This window comes from Exserohilum turcica (assembly GCF_000359705.1).
Source record: "Exserohilum turcica Et28A unplaced genomic scaffold SETTUscaffold_3, whole genome shotgun sequence".
Taxonomy (NCBI): domain Eukaryota; kingdom Fungi; phylum Ascomycota; class Dothideomycetes; order Pleosporales; family Pleosporaceae; genus Exserohilum; species Exserohilum turcicum.
This window is the reverse complement of record NW_007360136.1, coordinates 1,373,862-1,395,247: the sequence shown is the minus strand read 5'-3', so window position 1 is coordinate 1,395,247 and position 21,386 is coordinate 1,373,862. Positions and strand designations below refer to the sequence as shown.

General features: G+C 51.9%; 8 protein-coding genes across 8 annotated transcripts; 4 read left to right on the top strand and 4 right to left on the bottom strand.

Annotated features, from left to right (window-relative positions):
• Window positions 1-4,935: 4,935 nt before the first annotated feature.
• Window positions 4,936-6,205, bottom strand: SETTUDRAFT_154518 (uncharacterized protein; the record flags this gene model as incomplete). The annotated part of the gene is made up of 2 exons (XM_008029231.1): window positions 4,936-5,448; window positions 5,477-6,205. 2 exons carry the CDS (start codon window positions 6,203-6,205, stop codon window positions 4,936-4,938), a joined length of 1,242 nt encoding a protein of 413 aa, XP_008027422.1.
• A 1,223-nt stretch (window positions 6,206-7,428) lies between these two features.
• SETTUDRAFT_32146 (uncharacterized protein) lies at window positions 7,429-10,473 on the top strand (the record flags this gene model as incomplete). The annotated part of the gene is made up of 8 exons (XM_008028818.1): window positions 7,429-7,550; window positions 7,599-7,630; window positions 7,683-7,779; window positions 7,826-7,925; window positions 7,994-8,782; window positions 8,832-9,314; window positions 9,393-9,744; window positions 9,800-10,473. The coding sequence occupies 8 exons, from the start codon at window positions 7,429-7,431 to the stop codon at window positions 10,471-10,473; spliced, it is 2,649 nt and encodes an 882-aa protein (XP_008027009.1).
• Window positions 10,474-11,186: 713 nt separating this feature from the next.
• SETTUDRAFT_179500 (uncharacterized protein) lies at window positions 11,187-13,026 on the bottom strand (the record flags this gene model as incomplete). Its single annotated transcript, XM_008029230.1, has 2 exons — window positions 12,889-13,026; window positions 11,187-12,832 (listed from the first exon to the last, which is right to left on the bottom strand). The coding sequence occupies exons 1-2, from the start codon at window positions 12,923-12,925 to the stop codon at window positions 11,187-11,189; spliced, it is 1,683 nt and encodes a 560-aa protein (XP_008027421.1). The 5' UTR covers window positions 12,926-13,026.
• Window positions 13,027-13,448: 422 nt separating this feature from the next.
• Window positions 13,449-14,435, top strand: SETTUDRAFT_154515 (uncharacterized protein; the record flags this gene model as incomplete). Its single annotated transcript, XM_008029229.1, has 1 exon — window positions 13,449-14,435. The coding sequence occupies one exon, from the start codon at window positions 13,449-13,451 to the stop codon at window positions 14,433-14,435; it is 987 nt and encodes a 328-aa protein (XP_008027420.1).
• An 89-nt stretch (window positions 14,436-14,524) lies between these two features.
• Window positions 14,525-16,540, bottom strand: SETTUDRAFT_137086 (uncharacterized protein; the record flags this gene model as incomplete). Its single annotated transcript, XM_008029228.1, has 3 exons — window positions 15,684-16,540; window positions 15,049-15,636; window positions 14,525-14,997 (listed from the first exon to the last, which is right to left on the bottom strand). Exons 1-3 carry the CDS (start codon window positions 16,522-16,524, stop codon window positions 14,525-14,527), a joined length of 1,902 nt encoding a protein of 633 aa, XP_008027419.1. The 5' UTR covers window positions 16,525-16,540.
• Window positions 16,541-17,668: 1,128 nt separating this feature from the next.
• Window positions 17,669-18,822, top strand: SETTUDRAFT_163698 (uncharacterized protein). The gene is made up of 3 exons (XM_008029227.1): window positions 17,669-17,842; window positions 17,915-18,347; window positions 18,423-18,822. Exons 1-3 carry the CDS (start codon window positions 17,706-17,708, stop codon window positions 18,738-18,740), a joined length of 888 nt encoding a protein of 295 aa, XP_008027418.1. The 5' UTR covers window positions 17,669-17,705; the 3' UTR covers window positions 18,741-18,822.
• Window positions 18,823-19,687: 865 nt separating this feature from the next.
• Window positions 19,688-20,290, bottom strand: SETTUDRAFT_32141 (uncharacterized protein; the record flags this gene model as incomplete). Its single annotated transcript, XM_008028817.1, has 1 exon — window positions 19,688-20,290. One exon carries the CDS (start codon window positions 20,288-20,290, stop codon window positions 19,688-19,690), a length of 603 nt encoding a protein of 200 aa, XP_008027008.1.
• A 279-nt stretch (window positions 20,291-20,569) lies between these two features.
• Window positions 20,570-21,136, top strand: SETTUDRAFT_163697 (uncharacterized protein). Its single transcript, XM_008029226.1, has 5 exons — window positions 20,570-20,599; window positions 20,655-20,674; window positions 20,730-20,795; window positions 20,857-20,905; window positions 20,956-21,136. The coding sequence occupies exons 1-5, from the start codon at window positions 20,591-20,593 to the stop codon at window positions 21,010-21,012; spliced, it is 201 nt and encodes a 66-aa protein (XP_008027417.1). The 5' UTR covers window positions 20,570-20,590; the 3' UTR covers window positions 21,013-21,136.
• Window positions 21,137-21,386: the final 250 nt, after the last annotated feature.

Sequence of the window (21,386 nt, the reverse complement as noted above, 5' to 3'; positions counted from 1 at the left end):
GGGTTACATCAAGCAAATCACCATCCAGGGCTTCAAGAGCTACAAGGAGCAGATGCAGATTGAGCCCTTCTCGCCCAAATGCAATGTCGTCGTCGGTCGCAATGGCTCTGGAAAGAGCAACTTCTTCGCCGCCGTGCGCTTCGTGCTGGGTGATGACTACCACAACCTGGGCCGTGAAGAACGCCAGGCGCTGCTGCACGAAGGTTCGGGTTCCGCCGTCATGTCTGCCTATGTCGAGGTCTGCTTCGACAACACAGAGGACCGCTTCCAGACGGGCAAGCCCGAATTCTACCTGCGCCGGACAATTGGTGCCAAAAAGGACGAGTATTCCGTCAACCGCAAAAACGCCACAAAGGCCGAAGTTATGCAGATTCTCGAATCCGCCGGTTTCTCGCGATCAAACCCTTACTACATTGTCCCCCAGGGCCGCGTCACGGCGCTTACCAACATGAAGGACTCGGAGCGTCTCAAGTTGCTCAAAGAGATTTCCGGCTCCAACGTATACGAAGAGCGACGCGCAAACAGTCTGAAGCTGCTCGCCGACACAGACAGCAAGTGTGCCAACATTGATGGAGTAGTCACAACCATTAACGAGCGCTTGGACGAACTCGAGGGCGAAAAAGAAGAGCTGGAGGCTTGGAGTCGGAATGACAAGGAGCGCCGCTCTTTGATGTACACGCTCAAGTCGCGCGAAGAGGCCGATCTCGAGGCCTTGATTGAGAACATCGACCATCTGGAAAACCAGGGCCGCGAGATGAAAGAGACCAACGAAGCGGCTTTCGTCAACACTGAAGCCGAGATTGCACAGATTGACACAGACATCAACAAGCGGAGAGGTGACTTGGAAGTCCTTCGAGAGGACCGTGTGCAGTCTGAACAGGAGCGCAAATCGGCAACGCTAGAAAAGGCCAAGATTGAGCTCGAGCTCAAGGCATTGCAGGACAAGCAGTCGGCTGTTCAACGTACAAAAAAGTCACGCGACACCCAAGTCAAGGCACTCCAACAACAACTCCGAGCACGAGAAACTGAGCTGCAGCAACTGCTGCCCCAGTACAATGCAAAGAGGGAAGAAGAGGAGGCTGTCAGATCACAGTTGTTGGAAGCTGAAGGACAGCAAAAGCGACTTGAGGAGAAGCAGGGTCGAACGGCTTTCTACACCACCAAACGACAGCGAGACGATGCCCTGCGTGCTCAAATAGAAGAGGCGAATGGCGATCTTAGCCGTCGCAAGGCGGTTCTCATGCAGACAAATGAGGAAGTTGCTCAACTCCAGAGCGACATTGAGCGCACCGAGAGTGAGATTGCCAGCCTCAGATCAGCCATTGAGAGCGAGGGAGACGCCAGCGTAAACCTCGCAGCAAAGGTCGAGCAGGCCAAGGATGCCTACAAGGCCATCCACGACGAACAGACAAACCTCTACAGAGAAGAAAACAGGGTAAACACTCAACTTACAAATGCACAAGCCGAACTCCGAAAGGCCGAGAGTACATTCTCTCGGTTGCTTGACCACGGTACAAGCCGTGGACTTGAGTCACTTCGTCGCTATCAAAAGGAAGGCGAGCTGGAAGGTGTGCATGGAACGATCGCGGACCTGCTCCATGTCAGCAATGACTACAGAGCAGTCACCGAGGCTGCCGCTGAGGGCGCTCTCTTCAACGTTGTCGTGGATAATGATGAAGTCTCGAGTAAACTCATCGACAGGCTGATCAAAGACAAGGGCGGCCGCATCACCTTCATTCCTCTCAATCGCATCAGGTCACACGATGTGGACCTTCCTGCGACTGGAGATATGCAACCGCTGTTGCCGAAACTGAGATATGACGAACGATTCGAGGATGCGTTCCGACACGTCTTCGGCAAGATTGCCGTCTGTCCCGATCTGACTGCTTGCAAGAAGAACGCAAAGCAATACAATGTCCGCGCGTACACGCTTGACGGAGACAACGCTTCTCGAAAGGGCCAGTACCGGGGAGGTTATCATGATCCTACAAAGTCAAAGATTCGCTCCTACCAAGCGCTTGCTGAAATCCGCACCCAGTACGATGAGCTGCAGCAGCGCAAACGCGACATTGCCGCTGAACTGGAGCAGAAGCGGCAGCAACTTACTGCGGCTCTGAGTGAGGTTCGCAGACGCGAACACGAGAAAGACAAGGGCGAGAACAGCTATGCGCCAATGAGGGAGGAATTGCGGGTCAAGCAGCGAACGCTGCGAGACATTCAGGAGACTTTGGCAAGGAAGCAGATGACCGCCTCAACACTCCAGTCTGCAATCAACCAAATCAGCGCCCAGCAGAGCGACTGGGAGGCCGAGATAGCCTCAAAGTTTGAGAAGGCGTTGTCGAATGACGAGGAGCAGATGTTGGCGACATTGCGGAGTACGGTGCAGGATTTGAAGCGGCAGTACGCCCGAGTCAAGGAAGAGCGAACTGCCCTAGAGACCCGCAAGGTGGAGGCTGAGCTCGATTTGAACGAAAACCTGCAGCCCGAGCTCGACAACATCCAAGCGCAACAAGGCGGCGCTGGCGGATCTACCAGCCAGTCTACGCGGTTACGAGAGTGTGAACGCGCACTCAACGATATCAACCGGACCATTGCAAACCTTGATCACCAGATACAAGAGACAGATGCTCAGATTGAAGACATCCGCGCACAACTGAGCGAGCTCGAGGATGCAAGGAACGAGAAAGAGGCCAGCAACCGGCAGCTCGCAAAGATGATGGCCAAACAAGAGCAGGCCATGTCTAAGAAGGACTCGGATCGCAGTCGCCTCACTGATCGACTAGCCGAGGTGAAGCGGGATATCAGGGATCTGGGCACTCTACCAGAAGATGTTAACCGAAAGTACACGAAATGGGATACTATGAAGGTAAGTCAAATGCGCCCATCATAGGGTAGATGCATATATTAACGTGTACAAGGTCACCAAGGAACTCACAAAGGTCAACCAAGCCCTCAAGAGCTTTGCCCACGTCAACAAGAAAGCCTTTGAACAGTACGAAAACTTTACACGCCAGCGCCGTACCCTCACGGAGCGTCGTGCCGAGCTCGACACTTCGCGCAAGTCAATCGAGAACCTCATCGACGTGCTCGACCAGCGCAAAGACGAAGCCATTGCCCGTACCTTTAAGCAGGTAGCCGCCGCCTTTGGCGAAGTCTTCCAGCAGCTCGTCCCCATTGGCCGCGGCCGCCTCATCATCAACCGCAAATCCGATCGCGACGCGCGTGGCGGCGGCGGCGGCAACGCCTCGGACGACGACGCCTCGGACGAAGAAACCCAAGGCAAAAAGAGCAAGGTAGAAGAATACACGGGCGTCGGCATCGCCGTCTCCTTCAACAGCAAACACGACGAGCAGCAAAAAATCGGCCAGCTCTCCGGCGGCCAAAAGTCGCTCTGCGCACTCGCCCTCATCTTCGCAATCCAGAAATGCGACCCCGCGCCCTTTTACCTCTTTGACGAAATCGACGCTAACCTCGACGCCCAGTACCGCACTGCCGTCGCACAGATGCTGCAGCGTCTCAGTGGCCACGGCGGCAAGAACCAGGATGGAGGCGGCCAGTTTATTTGCACCACCTTCAGACCCGAAATGGTGCATGTGGCTGATCGCTGCTATGGCGTTAGTTACTCCAATAAAACGAGTAGCATTGATGTTGTCGAGAGGGAGGCTGCGCTGGAGTTTGTCGAGGGCATGCAGAAGACGTAGTTGGGTTGGGCCTTGTGCTTATTCTTCCTTTCCTGTCTTTGTACCTAGGGAGTTCACTTTTTTTTGCGTGTCTATCTATCGACGTGTGCCAATAGGGGGGGGGGGTGGTCGTCATCATCATGTATGCCAGATGGTGCGTGGTGGTGCGTGGATGATGGATGAAATGAATAGCGGAATATACTTAGGTTTGTCAACTTGTTAACATACATATGTAGTATGATGGCGTATCTTGTCTACTTACTACTTTGGTCTTGCTCTTGCTATGTACTTTGAACGGGGGGGGGGTGTTTTTTTTTCACGCTAGCCTATTTTACGACTTGTTCTTCTCTCTGTCTTGTAATTCTCTCTGAATTTCATGGTCCTGTCAGATATATGTGTCAAGTGTGTTTTATTCTCACCCTGTCTCTTCCTCTTCTTTTCTTCTTCTTGCTCCCATGTCCGAGTACACCCAACCAACCCAACTAAAGCGAGTTGTTTCGTGCATCTTGTGCAGAAGTAAGGACCTCGGATACTCTGGTTTCTACACCACTACCACCATCACCACCACCACCACTACCAGGTAAACCCCCCCACCCACCCCCGGATACCAAAACATGTATCGAGAAGCGAGTTTTTGTTTTCCATCTTCAGCCTCAACGACTGAGTAGTGTCAATGAGCTCGCGTGGATATTCCCCATTTGAAATAGCCCGCCCAACCCCTCCGTCTCAATTTCCTGCAGTGGACCGAGGTGGCTGGAAGGACTTGTACACACACCGAGCTTCCAAGTACGGTGTACAGTCGTTAGCAGGACGTGCCTGTTCCCCGTGAAACGGGCGTGTCCCATTTCAGTGTCTATGCACCGAAAAACCTGTATATCTCCGCCCCCCCCCCTTTATTTTTATCTTTATTTTTAGCGGCCAAGCAACTGCTCGCCTCACAAGTACCATTTACATTTCAGATCGGGCTTGTCGCTGTGCATCGTTGTCAAAGGGATGCTGCAATGTGGTGGTACAAAGGGGGGGGGGGGGAAGGGCGCCACCGAAGGAGTCAAGTCGGGTTGAGCATCGGGGTTTAGTAGGGCGCATCGCTGGGGGGAGGCGTAGGCTAGTCTGGATGGGGCTTGGGAGGGGTGGGGTATAGCGGGAATAATAGTATACACACCTACTATCTGTGTCTGAGACATGTAGGATTTGCTCTTTTGGGGGGTTAGCGGAGATTGTAGCTCACACTCTAGTATCTCATCGAGATGACTTATTAGCTAGCCCTGTCTGCAGGCTTCAAGGCGTTATGCCCGCCTTTTTCTTTTCTTTTCAAGGCCCCGTGTTGGCATAGGGCTTCCAGGGCGAGGGCGCTAACGCTGGACATGGATTTGTTGGTCCAGCGCTTAAAGTGCGCTGTTGCTTGCTGTCGTTGGCTGGACTGCGGTGAGTGGAGTGCCACCAGAAGCAGAGGCATTGCTATGCGCATGTATGCACATTCAACTTGATCCGCCTGCAGGTATTGCGACGTCTGCAGGATGGTTCCGTAGTAATCCTTGAAATCTAGAGAGGACGCCCCAAGTTGAGGTGCTGCGATGTTGACAAGGATACAAGAGGCACTGAAGAAGGCGACGGTGAGGGCTGTAAACGCGTCGCGGAAGTGCATGGTTCCGTGGGATGCGTCTTCCCAGAATATCTTGGTACCCATGGCCGCTGCCTCATTGTTGTATTCGTGCCACAAGGACTGAATTTCGGCTTGCATCATGGCATAGGCTGCAAGATTAGAAGGCTGCAGTGTCCCGTTCTTTTTGCCTCACATGCATTTCCGCCAATGCTGCGATGTGGTCCATTAGTCTCTGGAATAGTGGAATCAGAACATACTCCAATACTCCAGATAGGATTCTTCGCACCTGAACCGACGCCCCTCTGCCAATACCGGTGAGGTGAATGAATGCCAGCTGCGTTCGCAGATGGTAGAATATCTGGCACAACGTACCCTCTGAGCACTGCCTTGGTTTAGTAACTTGGAGCATTCTTGCTGCGCCGTAGATGTGCGAGCAGTAGGCGTCTGCACTTGTAGCTTGCATAGCCTCGAAGAAGCTAAACAGGACGCTTGTGAATACCATGTGCACTGTTATTTCGTGCTTAGATGGTGGCCGTGAAATCAATCCGGCGTGCTTCTTCAGCGCCTCCCCATACAGCTTCCAAGAGTGTTGTCTCAGAGCGAGATTATCACTTCCTGCGGCGCAATATGCAGATGCCGTAGCTTGTACAGCCAATACCAAAGCTTCGTCGGTACCATCTGCAGACAAGATAGGCAGACTATGCAGCCAGGTACTTCGATTCTTAATGTCGTTGCCTTCTCCCACGGATGTAAAGTGTGCCAAAAACCGGGCATAAAACGCTTCTGTTACGGCGGATCGTTGGGAGACGCGTTGTGAAGATAGATTGCCAGCATATGCCCAGACCCGTATAGGAGCCTGCACACTGTTGTCCAGTACCCTAGGCTGGCGCTTCTTCATTCCTTGTTTGGCAAGGCTTGTCATATCCACGATCAATGGGCCCACTGGCAGTCCAGGGCACTTCCGACCCGTCCGAATGCACATGAGGCATTGTGGAAGTGTTGCATCGCATTTGATGCGTTTCTTTCGGCAGGTTGCACATGCTATCGTCCTTGGGGGCATCTAGAGAAGGTGATGAAGTGACTTTGATAAGAGGGATGCATCGTGACAAAGGAAAGGTGAGGCGGCGTGGTGGTCTGATGGGATGCCTCGCCCACGCTAAGCTTCGATAGGCCAGCTAGTGAATATTTCCTTTGTTGGCAAGGCGTGGGACATGCCACCACCTGTGTTAGCAGAAGCTTCCAGAGATAGGCCAGATCAGTGCCTCTACAAGCAAGATGCTTGGATGAATATTGATAGGTGTAGATCCTGTCATCTTTTGTGAGATACGTGGTGCTTTGATAAGACCAATGAGTTGGCCACCATATGACGGGCGCCTATGACGTATGCGCGCTGTACGCATGGTAAAATCACCATCAGGAGACTACCTCTGCCAACAGCTCAGCAGAGTGCAAGTGACCTTGAGCCCTCATATCGCGTCAAACCTATAGTTTTTCTTTTTTCACGACGCCTGAATCCACCTGCTGGTGATGGGGCTGAGTAGCCGTCTGTTACGGATAGCTGTCGCCGGCCTCTTTCCGATCGCGATCCCGTCGACGCAAACTTTGATCAAGAACTGCAACCTGCGCGTGTAAGAGACAGCGGTTGCCATCAAGCTGGAGCATGTTGGTACTGCATTCTCCATATCCTCTAGTCAAGTTTTTTGCTCCCCAGGAAATGAAATGGGCTGAGGGTTGGTGCGCGTTAATGATTGGCTATTCATAGGTCGGGACAGACTCCCACCTATTATCTTTCGAATAAAAGGGACACATTCTTGGCCGACCCTCTAGCAGCAACAGCGCAGGGACTGCCCCCAGATAACGGCCATCTCCAGCAAGCTGACGGTATACTTGACATACCATATCAACCATAACAAAAGTCGCGCAGCCTACCCAGCCACTCCTGTTGCGCTGCCATTAGCCAACCAGTACATATCACGGCCATATTTACACATCCACCTCCTATCACTCACCTTACTGGACTTGGAATTGATCGAGGCACCAAAGCTACAAATTTCATCATTCTACCAGATACAGTTTGCGCGCGAACCGTATCTGAGCTAGTAGTGTGGGTTCCTTGCCATCTTCCCATGATTGCCAGCCTTCACTATGCAAGGAAGCACATCTCAGCCTTTCATCTATGGCCAGGGAGGAAAGGTTGCCATACCAAAGTTGCCGCCGCGGCCTGGCAAGGAAAAGCAGGAAAAGGTCGTTGAGAAAGAAGAACGCGTGTAAGTGCCCACCCTCCTTGGAGTCCATAGACTAATACGTTTCCGTAGAGCAAGAGCATGCAAAGCTTGCCGCAAACGAAGTATGTCACTAGCTTCCCCGCATTTGTATGCGTGTGCTAATATCGGATGCAGAAGTCCGATGTTCAGGCGACTTACCACGTTGCGCCAATTGCGAGCGAGGTAACTTGGCCTGTTTCTATGACCCGGCACGGCGTGATCGGCTTGGGGAGTACGTTGAGCAAGACGATAGACATCTTGTTGAGCTGACGTTTCAGGGCAATGCGGCTGAACCAAGACCTCGTCAGTGTCCTTAGGGCCCTTGAGGGGCGCGTCAACGACGCTGATAAGAAGATGATCAATCAAGTCTTGCATAATGTGCGTCCAACTACTGCTTCGCGCATTTCTGCAACATGAGAAATTTGTTAATTGTTCATCTCTTATAGATAGACGACGAGCTCGTCTCTGTGGGTTCCGTTCAGTCCTTGAAGCAACTGGGAAAGAGACCACGCGAACAATCTTCAGGGGAGAAGGAGCCGCAAAATTCTGACCATGGAGAGGCTTTCGTCACTGCATCAGTTGGTTCAAACGAGGATCTTGATTTCCTTGACGAAGACCTCATGCGCAACCGCGAAGCAAGAGAGACCGGCTATATAGGCCAGAACTCTGAAATCCAGTGGTTGAGAAGCGTTCAACGCCAAGCTGAACGTGGAAATACAGGCTCCAGCAGTCAACCATACGGTCCCCCTGGCGCGAGCTCCGGTGCTGTCAACGAACGAGTCGAGGCTTTGCATGAACGCAGAAGAAACAATAAGCAAGGCTCAATGCAACATACAACCGATGCGACTTTCTATCTGGACAGTGAAGACATCGAAATCGACATCGCTGTCGACCCCTACGAGATGCCGGATCCAGAAGTTGCCGAAAATCTCTTTAACTGCTATCTGGATACTGTGCATAGTACCTTTCCGCTTATGCCTGCCAACTTCGAGATTCAGTTTCGCCGCTACATACAATCCGCAAAGCATCAAAGCCCGTATGAGATACCGCAAAAATGGCGTGTCACGGTGAACCTGCTCTTCGCAATCGGAGCAAAATATTCTCAACTCATCGGAGCTCAATGGAGGGGTGACGAAAGAGATCATTTGATCTACATGACCCGTGCAATGCATCTTCTACGGCTGAAAGACCCGATAGTGTTCATTGCCGCACCCACCATGGACAGAGTTCAAGCTGTAAGTCATACACGTTCTATATACGCCCAAGTAGCTAATCAACCCATAGACTGGTACCCTGGCGTTCTATTTTCTTGCAATTGGTCATGTCAGCAGAGCTTGGATCATGATAGGACTTTCTCTCAGGCTTGCCTTGGCCCTTGGGCTTCATCTGCGCAACGAGAATCCCGCGCTGGACGAGGATAAGAAGGAGCCACTGGCGAGGACATGGTGGTGTCTACACGCAATAGAGTGTCTCGTATCTTCCATCACTGGCCGGCCCCCGGTTATTGGGAATGAGGACTGTACTGTGCCATTGCCAAAATCGATTCCTGGATCTTCGACGCGCGACAACAATGCGTCTAGAAAGGTATCGCGCAACCGTACAAGCCACAGCTCACCGCAAATGAGCATGAGCAGCACTAGCTCCCAGTCAGGAAAAAGTGCTACTGACGGCAGCATATACTTTATTACGTATACCAACCTGAATCTCATATCACAAAAAGTTCTTCTCGGTTTGTATTCTCCGCGGACGGCGGTTCAGTCTTGGGAGGTACGCCCACAAATTCCCCCTTAGTTTCTTTCCCCCCACACATGACTTCCGTAGCTTTGCTGACTGCGATCACTCCAGCATATCCAGACGAGAATTAAAGGTCTCCTCAATGAACTCGAAGAATGGTCCAAGACAGCTTTGCCATCCGAGGGTCTTCGTTTCACTAGCCCGACCCAAAAGTCCGAAATCGACCGCGAGCACTTCTTGCTCAACATCTACTACTGGAGCACGAAGATTCTCATAACTAGACCTTGCCTCTGCAGAATTGAACGGCGGATAGAGTCTGAGAGCAGTCGTTCGGTTGATTTCAACAAAAAAATAGCCGAATTGTGTGTTTATGCGGCTCGACAAATAGTTGCGCTATTCCCCAAGCAACCAGACATGTATTTCATCTACTCTCAGGGACCATGGTGGGATGTGGTTCACATTAGTAAGTTGCATGCGAACTAAGCGACGATGATATGCGTTAACATCAAGTGCAACAGTCATGCAGAGTATGGCTGTACTCTTGCTCGAGATGGCTTACGAGGGCCAGGAGCTAAAGGAGGAGAAAGCAGATATCCTCGCATGTATCAAGAAGATGATGAGCTGGCTCCGTGCAATGCGAGTCAACGACCCTGTCGCATCCCGTGCTCATGACGTTGTCTACAAGATCCTGAACACATGTGCTCCTGGCCTCCGAGATCAGGTCAAGGAGCTCATGACGGATGATCACGATCAACCTCCACAGCCCTGGCCAACTCAGCACTTTCAGAACCCCACCATACCATCCTCTCAACAAGAGTACTGGGATCCATCCATCAATACCGGCTATTCCGAGCCTGTTACGCAAACTTTCCCATCCCAGTTACTGGACGACCAGTTTCCCAATCCCATGTATTCGTACCCGAACCCAGAGGACCAGTCCATGGCTTTTGGATTCGGAAACCCGTTTATGACGACCTCTGATCAGGGCCCGCCCATCGTCGACATGCAGAATCTGTGGTGGCAAACTGTGCCATCTGACAATATGGGTCTGGATCCTTCCGACATGCTGATATCTCAGCAGCAGCAGATGCATCACCAGATTCATCAGGACATGCAGCAGCACGATATGCAACATGGCTACTGGGCAGAGCCTCCAGGTGGAGACGATAGTCTCGAGCATCCGCCTGGCTAGCATCGAATAAGACCGCTGGTCTTACGGCCAAGACGTCTGGTGTAGTTGGGTGTTCAGACTAGGTATGAGAAATATTTCACCCGTGCTTTTCACGTGGGTTCGTCTCTCCTAGCCCTTACTTCCATCTCTCAAGTTATAGTTTTTCTCTCGCAAAAGCACAAGAAAACATGAACGGATATGCCGTCCAACGAGATTTCAGAAAAAAGAAGAAGAAGAAGAAATAGATCTATACTCATTAGAGAAAGGGAAATGTACACACGAGCAAAAGAAAAGCAATATCAAGCGTAGTCTTATGATTCGAGTATATCTAAATTCAACAACATTACGTACAAAGTGCTCGTATCCTGTGATACAGAATGAGTGTGCTGAGCGGAGCAGAAATTCCATGTCCTTTTCTTTGCAGACTTCAAGTCTCTTTCATGTACTTACACATACGGCACGCATGTGCCCGCTTGGAGACTGGGCTGCAAAATGAAGACCAGTGCAAGGTGTGTGAAAACGCAAGTGGATGCTTCGACCAGCACATGGAACGATCGGTATATACTAGTAACTTCGCTTGACATCAGGACCATATTTCAAGGCCAACCACGCTGTAAGAATGACGCTTTACGAAGCGTATAAAGGCTGTAAAAACCTGTCTGCTTATGCAAATTTTGTACATCACTACATAGCAAAACACAGCATGCATAATTCCTGCATCTAGCATCTATTATCTACAACCTAGCCTTCTCTTCATCCCTCACAACAAGGCTACGCACTTCACTCTTCTCCTTGTCACGCAGCACTCGCCTCAGAATCTTGCCGGAGGGACTCTTTGGAATCTCATGTGTAAACTCGACTTCCTTGACCCACTTGTAGCGCACCTTCTTCTCCCTCACATAGGCGATGATTTCCCTGCCGACAGCCGTGTTCTCGTGGATCCCTGGCTTGAGCACCACGTACGCCTTGGGCCGCTCGCCGGAGTACTCGTCGGGCACGCTCATGACGGCCACGTCCTCGACTTTGGGGTGCCCGAGAAGCAGGTCTTCGAGCTCGGCGGGCGCAACGCCGATGCCTTTTACCTTGATGAGTTCTTTGATGCGGTCGGAAATGTAGATCATGCCTTCTGCGTCGATGGCGCCGCGGTCCCCCGTGTGCAGGAAGCCGTCTGCGTCGAACGTCTCGCGCGTGGCTTTTTCGTTGTTGAGATAGCCCATTACGACTTGGGGACCGCGAGCGAGCACTTCGCCATGCTCGCCGACGTCGCCTTCTGTGCCGTCGTCCTTGATGATTTTGACTTCGGTGGAGGCGACAATGGCGCCGCCCGAGTGCGCGTATTTGTACGAGTACTTGTCAGCTGGATGTGCAGTGATGCAGGAACATGACTCGGTCATTCCGTAGCCCTGTTTGAATCCTGTATTGGGAAACTTCTTCTGCAGCTGGTGGATGATTTCTTCGGAGAGCGGGGCCGCGCCCGACGAGAAGCGAGTAACGTGGCTGAGATCGTACTTGTCTACGAGGGGGTCGCGGACGAGTCTGATGATGATCGGTGGGACCAGGAGAAGCTCTGTGAGCTTGTATTCGACAATGATTTTGAGCATGTTCTCCATGGTGAATTGCGGAAGCATGACTACTTCGGCGTTGAGGAGAATCGGAAGATGCATCTGATGAACCAGCCCGGTAATGTGGAATAATGGAAGCACTGCCATGATTTTCTTGTGCGATTCCGGCGTTAGCTGCTGTATCTGAAGACATTGCGCAATCACATTCTGATGACTGATCATGACGGCCTTTGGAAGACCTGTGGTTCCCGACGAGAAGGAGAGAAAGCCGCAGATGTCCTTATTTTTCTTGCCAGGAGGAAGCTTGTATGCAGGTACCTGTCCTGATTCGCCATACGACTCCCCCATGCGGATCAAATCCTGGACGGTGGTATACCCGGGTAGCTCGCCCTCTAGCAAGAAGACATTGGACTGAGGTATTCCTGCTGCTTTTGCGCTCGCCGCTGCAATTTCCATGCTTCCTGGCGTAGTCATCAAGAACTTTACGTCCGCAGTCTTGAGCGCAAAAGTCATTTCCTCGACATTGTAGGCTGGGCTTGCACCGCTGATTCTCGCGCCAACACGGAGTCCCGCAAACATCGCTACTGGGTACCATACTGTGTTCTGACTGAAAAGCGCAACAGTCTGCTCTTCTTTAAGACCATAATTTTTAACCAAGGCCGTGGAGATGTATGTAGAATACCTCTTCACATCGGCCCAGTCCACGCGTTCTTTTGTGATGGCATTTAGGAAATCGGCAAGCTCGCTCCGAGGATGTTTATTGATTGGTGAGTAGGGAGAATCAAAGAGCCAGTCCCAGTCTGTCAAGTCGGTGGGCACTATGCGTGTTAGTCAATGCGGTGCTGTGAAGCACGTATACAGTCTGCGTACATACAGTCGATAGGAGGCTGCTTCGACTTGAAGATTACCATATTGATATAATCAGGGCCGTAATGCTAGTAACGAAACAGCTTCACTTCAAACGAATGCGCGCAAAACCCAAGTAGAAACGATGCAATTCTGCAATGCAAAGCGATGAACAAAGTTGGAGAGTAGGTACTCTGGGCAGAATGGCCTCTTAAGCTCAGTAAGCAAGCGGAAGCATGCAACCTCGGTTTGATCCATATCGATCGGATTTGCAGTACTGGAGCCGATTGTAGAGCGGGGATAGGGTGGGGGTGTAACAAAGGCGGGGTTAGGGGAGCGGCCGAGCTTGTCTACTAAGTCAAAGCGGTTAGGATTACCGTATCCACTGACGTTCTTCTAGATAACACTAACACCTCCACAAAGGTCCGTTTGTAAGAGCTGTGTCATCGCCCCGTGGTAGATTCCTTCTTATTTTAGACGGACATTTGGCATTGTGGTATAACCAAGCTGCCCGTTCGTAGAGCGGATTACAACTTCTTGTCCTTGGGTGTATCCGAGATCCCGAGACCCCGAGACACCACATACAGCATGCCTGAATCAAGAGCATCCGAGCATGACTCCGTACTCAGGGTACAATCGAACAAGGATATTCGTATAGCCTTGATCGGGACCGGAACAATTGGCCTCTCCTTCGCAGCGTATCACCTCTCCCATCTCCCCAATGCATCTCAACTCACCATCTACGACACGCGACCAAACCTCCCTCAATACGTCGAAGAAAACCTCGCCAATTTCTTTACTGAGGTGCCCGCACACGCAGCACTATCCAATATCCGCATTGCGACGTCCCTGCAAGAAGCCGTCGAGGGAGCTCACATCATCCAGGAATCCGGGCCGGAGAACCTCGACTTCAAGAAGCAGCTTTGGGCCGAAGTCGAGAAGTATGCACCAGAGGACTCTTTGTTGTGGAGTAGTACGTCGGGAATTCCTGCGTCTCAGCAGGCACAGGGTATGAAGGATAAGTCGAGGTTGTTGGTAGTGCACCCGTACAATCCACCGCATATTATGCCGCTGCTAGAGCTGGTCCCGTCGCCAGATACTGCGGAAGAAGTTATCAAGAGAACGCAAGAGTTCTGGCTTGAGCGCGGAAGACTGCCGATACATATCAAGAAAGAGATGACGGGTTTTGTCGCGAATAGACTAGCATTTGCGTTGTTGCGCGAGGCTGTTCATCTTGTGAATGAAAATGTGGTTTCGGTTGCGGAATTGGATAGCATTGTGGAGAGTAGCATGGGGCCGCGATGGGCCGTCGCAGGGCCGTTCAAGAGTTATCATGCAGGCGGTGGCCCAGCAGGACTAGAGGGCTTCTTCAAAAATATCGGTGGCACGGTGCAAGATTGCTGGAGCGATTCGGGCAAGCCCAATGTTGGTGAGGGGTGGGAGAAAAGTATCTTTGCGCAAGCACAGGAGAATTATGGAATCATTGATACGAGTGAGCGGGATAGGATAACAAGAAGGCTCCTCGAGGTTTTGAACGAGGAGAAAGGCAGGACCGCACAAAATTTCAAGGACTAGTCTAGGATATAACTGTCTATATGCGCTTTGATCCAGTCCAAAAACACGTACAAAGCTTTATGCGCTGACCATCCTAACTTGCACAGTACTTACACGATCAGGTACAAACTCGTCAGGATACTAGGCCCGGTAAAGAGGCCAACCCAGAAGATGACGTTGTTCAGCGTATCCCGCCCCTTCATGAACTTTGTCTTGCTGAACGCCGCCAGTGGTATCTGTGTAAGCTGTAGTGTGAACAAATAGCCCCTGACCTTCTTGAAAATACAAAACATGACGATTTCGTGGACAATGGCGCTGAGAAAGAAGGTGAAGAATGTTGCCTGAATCTTGGACAGACGGAAGAAAGAGATGGATGAATGGTAGACGTGTCGGAGTAGGAAGTTGTGCACAGGCCGGTTCCAGTCGCGGGCATATTGGTCAAACGAGACAGAGTTCCACCACGGGCCGTAAAAGCCTCGATCGGCAAACCTCGTAAGCTCCGCAAGCACATTGAGCAGACATTCCCAGATGACGTACCAACTGAGAAGCTGCTCAAGAAGCATGGGGAAGATCATATCCAAGACTGGTGATGACGTTAGCAGGTAACTTCGCGCTGGATATAGAGACTACGTACCAACCCATGGATACTCTCTACACCGCTCCTCAAATGGCATGCCAGCTTCCTTCAGTCGCACAGTCTCTACGACGACAGGGTAGATGTAGGCTTGTGAGATGATGATCATGACCCAGATACCACCCAGTGTGGCTGCCGACTTCTCGGCAACGTACCACCAGTTTATGCGCTCGTGGCGGGGGTACTCTAAATCATAAACGAGGGTGGGGAAGCACGTCCACTCAACAAAGTTCCGCACCGTCAGATTCTTAGGGTAGGCATTGTCTGTTGCCGTGCACTTTCCACGCAGCTCCTCGTTGAGAACGGTAATCTCTGTGTTCAACACGCGTCTGAACGTCTCAATCTGTTCCGAGTCGAGCGGGTTTCCAGCTTCAATGGCTTGGTCGATAGTTGCAATTTCTGATTCTTCATTGGAAATGTCCGTCGAATATTTGGGTCCGGTACTTCCTCGGTGCTTCAGATCATGCTGGTGAGATTTGTCTACACCAGTAACGGTGGTCGTCTCAGAAGGGCCTTCTTGCACTTTTATGGCGTCTAGCTGACGTAACTTGGCTTGCAGAAGATTGCGTCGCCTACAAACGCGCGATACTGCTCATGATTAGCTCAGATTTGGAAGTACCAAGGAGACAGCGTACAGTAACCGTTGTAGAATGCATAAGCGTGCTGCTTCATCAACAACACAAAGACGTGCAGAACAATAAACACAGTATGCGTCCACGGCCAGTGACGCCAGAAGGTGACCCAGATGACGGTGACTGTGTAGAAAACTTGCCAGAGCGACTGTATCAGCCATCCTGAACCATTCCACGTCAAATAGTCGTTGGCGATGGCTTTGTGCAGCAAGAGGCAAAAACTGGTCGCTATGCACATTGCAACATCGGTCGCCAACATGACAAAAAGATCTTTGTCGACCATGAGATGCAGAATCTCTGCATCTCCAAACACAGAGCCTTTAGTGCGGTAGTTTTTCGCTGCTATCCGCACAAGCAGCAAGGCCATGGCGATCCAAAACAGCGTGAAGAACCCATGAAAGGGAGATTGCGCAGCCGCGGCGTTTAAGCGGTCAAAAGTAGAGAACTGCTGCCGGTAGATGAGGTCTGTGGGCTTGCCCTTGTTCTTCCAGTTGAGCTTATCGGCTTCCCGCCGCAGGGCCTTTTGGAGCGCGGGATCTTTAGCGGTGAACTCGTACTCGCCATTTTTTCCAGACGGTTTGAGTACGAGTTCTATGTTCTTTCGGGGACTGCTGTGGTGTTCATTCAAATGCGTTTCCGACCCGCTGTCGTCTGAAGCGATAGCCGTGGTGCTACGGCTTGCCGAGTCGCCCACACGTTCGCTCTCCAGCTTCTTTGATTGAACCACGCCATCAACGTCCAAAGCCGCGGGTGAGGTAGTCGGTGACCATGAGTCTTCGCGGTTGATTGGTGGACGCGTCGAGAGTCCGTGTAGCGCGTGAGACATGACTGATTGCCCGTCCATGGGTGATGCCTGATCAGTCTTGTGGTTCTTCAATGCAGGTGGGGGCGTGATCTCCAGTATCTGCCAGAATGTCGAAGAGACGCGCGACGCGTGTACAGATATATACTTTTTCGTTATCGTTAGTGTGTTTGTTGAAGGAAGGTTGTTGAGAAGAACGTCGTAGCTTGGGACGTTTCATAACGGGTCCATCGGAACGGAAGCGTCGCAAAGTCAGGGCGAATGATGTGGCAACGCCGCCGTAAGCAATGGCCTTGAATCGCCAGACATGGAGCAATCTCACTTCAGCTGACTGCTTCCGCATCCGACTGAACCGGAGCATATTCGCAAGAGTAGAAGAATTTGGTTTGCCCAAAATGGCCATGATGTCATGCCGCGCATTGCCTCGCAGATCCGTTCCTGCGTCCCGAGCCACATCACGTGCATCCCGAGCCACACCGCCGTGGGGCCCTAGGCCGTAGTCTGGTTTCTGAAATGCGCTTGCAGGTCCTATCCAGCCTTGCCATCGTGCTCCTGGCATCCGCTTTACCCGTAACCAGATACTACCGAGACGTAGCACCGCCCCAATGTGACTCGGCTAGACCCGAGTATAGCACTCCATCCACGCCTAGGCTTGGCATTCACAGCATCACTTCTCTAGCTGATGCTCGCAGGCGATACAGCCTTGCGTACCGATGAACTCTTTGGGTACAGTGCGTCGTGCTGGCTGTCACCTGCACCCGCCATGGCTACAAGAGGCTGCATATAAAGCGTCCCCAAAGCTTGTCGTCGCTGCGTTGTCGCGCTCCCAGCCTCGTATGGAGTATTTCAGGCCCCCTGACAACCGTCCATTGTGAACGCTGGGCGGGGCCTGACTATCTCTGATTCGCTCGAGAACAGGAAGACACCAAGAGGCTGCAGCAAGCCACGGGGCGCAGCATGAATCAAGTCTTGAAAAATGGAACAAGAAGTACTCATAAAAATGGTTGTATGCCGTCCGTTGATAGCTCTCTTGACGTTCAACCTCTTGTCGCGTGTACTGCTTCATCTCTGGAAAACTAATTCGCAGTCACTCGATTGGCAACTTCACAACCGCCAGTGTTCGAGTTCCCTTATATCGTACGACCGTTATGGCAGGCAGCTGGTATATCAATGGAGGCGGGGGCCTGTGCTCGTACGCGTTTAGTGAGCCCCGACACCAAGCAATGCTGGCCTACTATTGCGTCTACATATTCTTGTTCCTATTAATACTCCTCGCTCTATGCTGTGTGTACCGGAAGAGCGGCGCCGGCAAGAAACTTATTGGACCGGCCTACATAGTCGCGTTGGTATTCGAAATCATGTAAGTATCTCTGCCACTATCATTTCCTAGTTTTCTGTTGCATGCATGTATCAACTGCTGATGATTTCAAAGTGCCTACATACTCGACCTGGCCAATCTCATCATGACACAGTGCGGGATCTACAACAACCATGCATATGAGGCCATTTACACTACTGCCAATATTCTCTACAACCTGGGCATCTGGGCACTGCTCTTTGTTGTGCTCTACACCCTCAACAGCATGCTACGCAGGCAACTTGGTTCTCCGGGTAGAATCGTCACGGGCATTCCGCTAGCCGTGTGCGGAATCGTGCTCGCTCTCACCATCGTCTACCTAGGCCTCGTCAGCTATACCTGGCTGAACAGGGCGTATAACTACGACATATCATCCGATTCCCTTGTTCATCCTACCCAAAGGCTCGTTTTAGCATTGAGAGCCATCTACTTGTTCAGCGTCATGCTCTCCTTTGCTCTTTCAGCAATGAACATTTCCGCACTACGGAGAGCACGTTTGCCTGGCGGAGTAAGTCCAGCTATTTCTTTCCCCTTAACTCTATGATGCCAGCCGCCCTTATTTTACATACTAATTTCTTTCCAGGATCTAGTCGGCTGGGTCGTCGTCCTGCACGTGTGCATGTTTATCTGGGCACTCCTCGCAGTCGTATGGACGGGAATGAGCATCTTCACTTACGACTGGGCACTGGAAGCTTCTCTCGCTGTCATGTATGTCACCGCTTTCTTCAGGACCATTAGCTTCGTTGTTTTACTCGGCATCGCAAAGCACGTGTGCTGGAGAAACAAGGTACCTGCTCAGCAGGTCTACGCGCCTGTCATGCACCGACAAGGAGAACATGGATATAATGGTGAGGAGCATAATTACTACCAAGCCCCACCGGAGATCTTTCATGCCAAATAAAGAGAAGAAAGAGGAGAGGTCGCGAAGAGGGGTGGCGCGTGGCTGTTGCTGTGGCTTCTGTCGAGACTTTGGTTCATGTCGTTGTGTACACTCGTTCTGTACCCAGACCAAGATTAGCTTAATGTGATTATGTGCATTTGAAACCAAACTGTTATAACGTGACATTGTCCGTATTCTAGCTACTTCGAACTTTGTATTTACTATATGTACTATCTTTACAGTATCCAACGTAAGCACGTATCGTGTTGGTCCATGGCGCAAGATTCTACCGTTTACTTGCCGCAACAGCCCAGTAAAGTTAGTCAAGATAACGCCGCATTCTCAGTTTTCATCCAAGTATCCGAATTTAGTACACAGGATTCTTATATGATATCTGGGGCTTGGTTTCCTTTCGAGTGTGAAAGTGTCACAAACACGTGTGTAGGATGGGGTGATTCTGATGCAGCATTAATTGTCAAGCATCTTTGACACCATGTTTCTGGCCAAATCACACGTAGGTGATAGTATGGAGAATTGCAAATCACATTGAGTTGAGTGGCAGAAGAAGCCAAGTGAGAGTAGCCATCATGGCTCATCGTTTCTTTATGGGACTACAATACGTGCTTGCATTCTCCAGCCTGGTGCAGACTGGAGTGCACCAGGTTGACTGTCCCATGCTGACAGCTGGAAATCGATGCTGGTCAAAGCCTCAAAGCACTCATGACCAAAGAGCTCTTGGCGCCGTCAGTAGTAAGTGAACACTGAACCAGAGCATGGGCCTTCCAAGTTGGATGTGTATATCAGCTGAGACATTGCACGTGCGTTTTCGTAGCCCTTGACAAGGCACACAGCATGTGCACCTTGATGGAAATCCCGGCGGACTTTGCGGGATTCGCGTGACTATTAAGGCTTCACGGCTCGGGTGGTGATTGTGTAGGTGTTTGAAGAAGCGTTTCGTGGGCCCTGCTTCAGGTCTCGCTCTTCTTCTTCTCTCCCTGCGCATCAAAGCCGAGGTTCTCCAGCTGACGAATCAGCTCGTTGATCTTGATGACCTTTTCAAACTGCTCTGGGAGCAGCTTGTCGCCCTTTTCCTTCTTGTCCTTGAGCTCTCGTGCTTGCCTGAGCTTTTTCGCGAGCTTCTTGGCTTCCTTCTCCCTCTCAGCCTCGGGGTCCACCGGCTTCTCAGGCTCAGGCTTCACATCCGTAGTTTCCTTGTTTTCAGCAGGCTTGTCCGTGGGCTCTTCCTTGCCGTCACCAGCAGAAGCTGCTGCCTTCTTCCTGGCCTCCCTTCGCTTGGCGTTCTTGTTTGCAGCGGGGCTTGGTTTGTTGGCATCTTCCCCTTTACTCAGGCCCTCGGCGCCTGGTACTGGACCCTTGCCGCGGTTTCGGAAGCCCTCAGCCGTGCGGTTCTTGTAGAGCTCGACATCTTCGGGTGGGCGGTAGCCTGGGCGGACCTTGATTTCTTTGCGTATGGAGCCGTCAGAGCGGACTGAAGACGGGATATGGCGCTCGCCAGTAGCTGAGGTCGTGATGCCAGCCTTGGAGATGGTGGGGGTGGCTGCTGAAGGCATGGCGGAGGTTGCGGCAGAGGCGTCAATGGCACTCGGAAAGTGGTTTCAGGCCCCTTCGGACGACGTACCGCGCACCGGGGTTGTGTCGGTGCAAGTTGGTGGCAGCGGAATGATTGGCTTGGTGGGGGTGAAAGTAAGGTCGAGAGCCAAGCGGTAGCGGCAAAGGGCCAATTAGCGCAGCGCAAATCCCCGTGACGCGAGAGCTTCAATCTTGTCGCTGAACCTCGCCCTTTGACACCGACAGCACAGCACCATCACATCCCTCTCCACAGCCCACCCAGCCCCCGCGACACGTCCAAAATGTCTGGCGTAAGTCAATTGATGCCAAGCATGCATCCGAGTGTGCGCTAACAGCCCTGTGCAGATGCTCGGCACTGTCTACAAGCAAGTCTTCCCTCGCGCATATGCCTCGATCGAGCACGACTGACCATCGAACCAGCGCGGTCCTCCGCAGCAACACGACCATGTTGTTCGCCGTCTTCGGCTCCGCTTTCGGCCTCCAGCTGTACGTCGCAGGGACCCGGGCACGAGTGTGCGGAAGGGATGGAAGCTGATGGAAATAACAGGGCGTTCGACACCACCTCTGACAAGATCTGGGACAACATCAACCGCGGCGTAGGTGCTTCTGGTTCATTGCGAGTGCAGGATGCTAATGCAGGTGGCAGCGACAATGGAAGGACATCAAGCAGCGATACATGGAGGCCGCCGAGGACGACGAGTAGAAGAGCGACTAGACAACGACTCAAGCATGATATAGACATCTCTTTGCGGTTCTTGGGGACGGACGCATGCGACGGCCATGTATTCTACCAGATGCGAAATACCAATCCGAGGCGGTGACCCTAGTAGTGTGAAGTGTGCCGTTGCGCTGAGGATGCCAGGCTGCATAGCGGCTAGGCCGTTGCATGACCGAGCGTGAATGTGATTTACCTGTGATTGCAAGCGGTGCGTTGTGCCGCGCAGGATTGCCCATGTGAAGCGCAGAGGAGGCCAGCCGCACTGCATGTGCACCCGCGGAGCCAGGCAGCAAGAAGAGTGCAAAGAGGGACGAGCCCATCTTCACACGACGGCGCCAGTGAAACACCAACGGACTGGC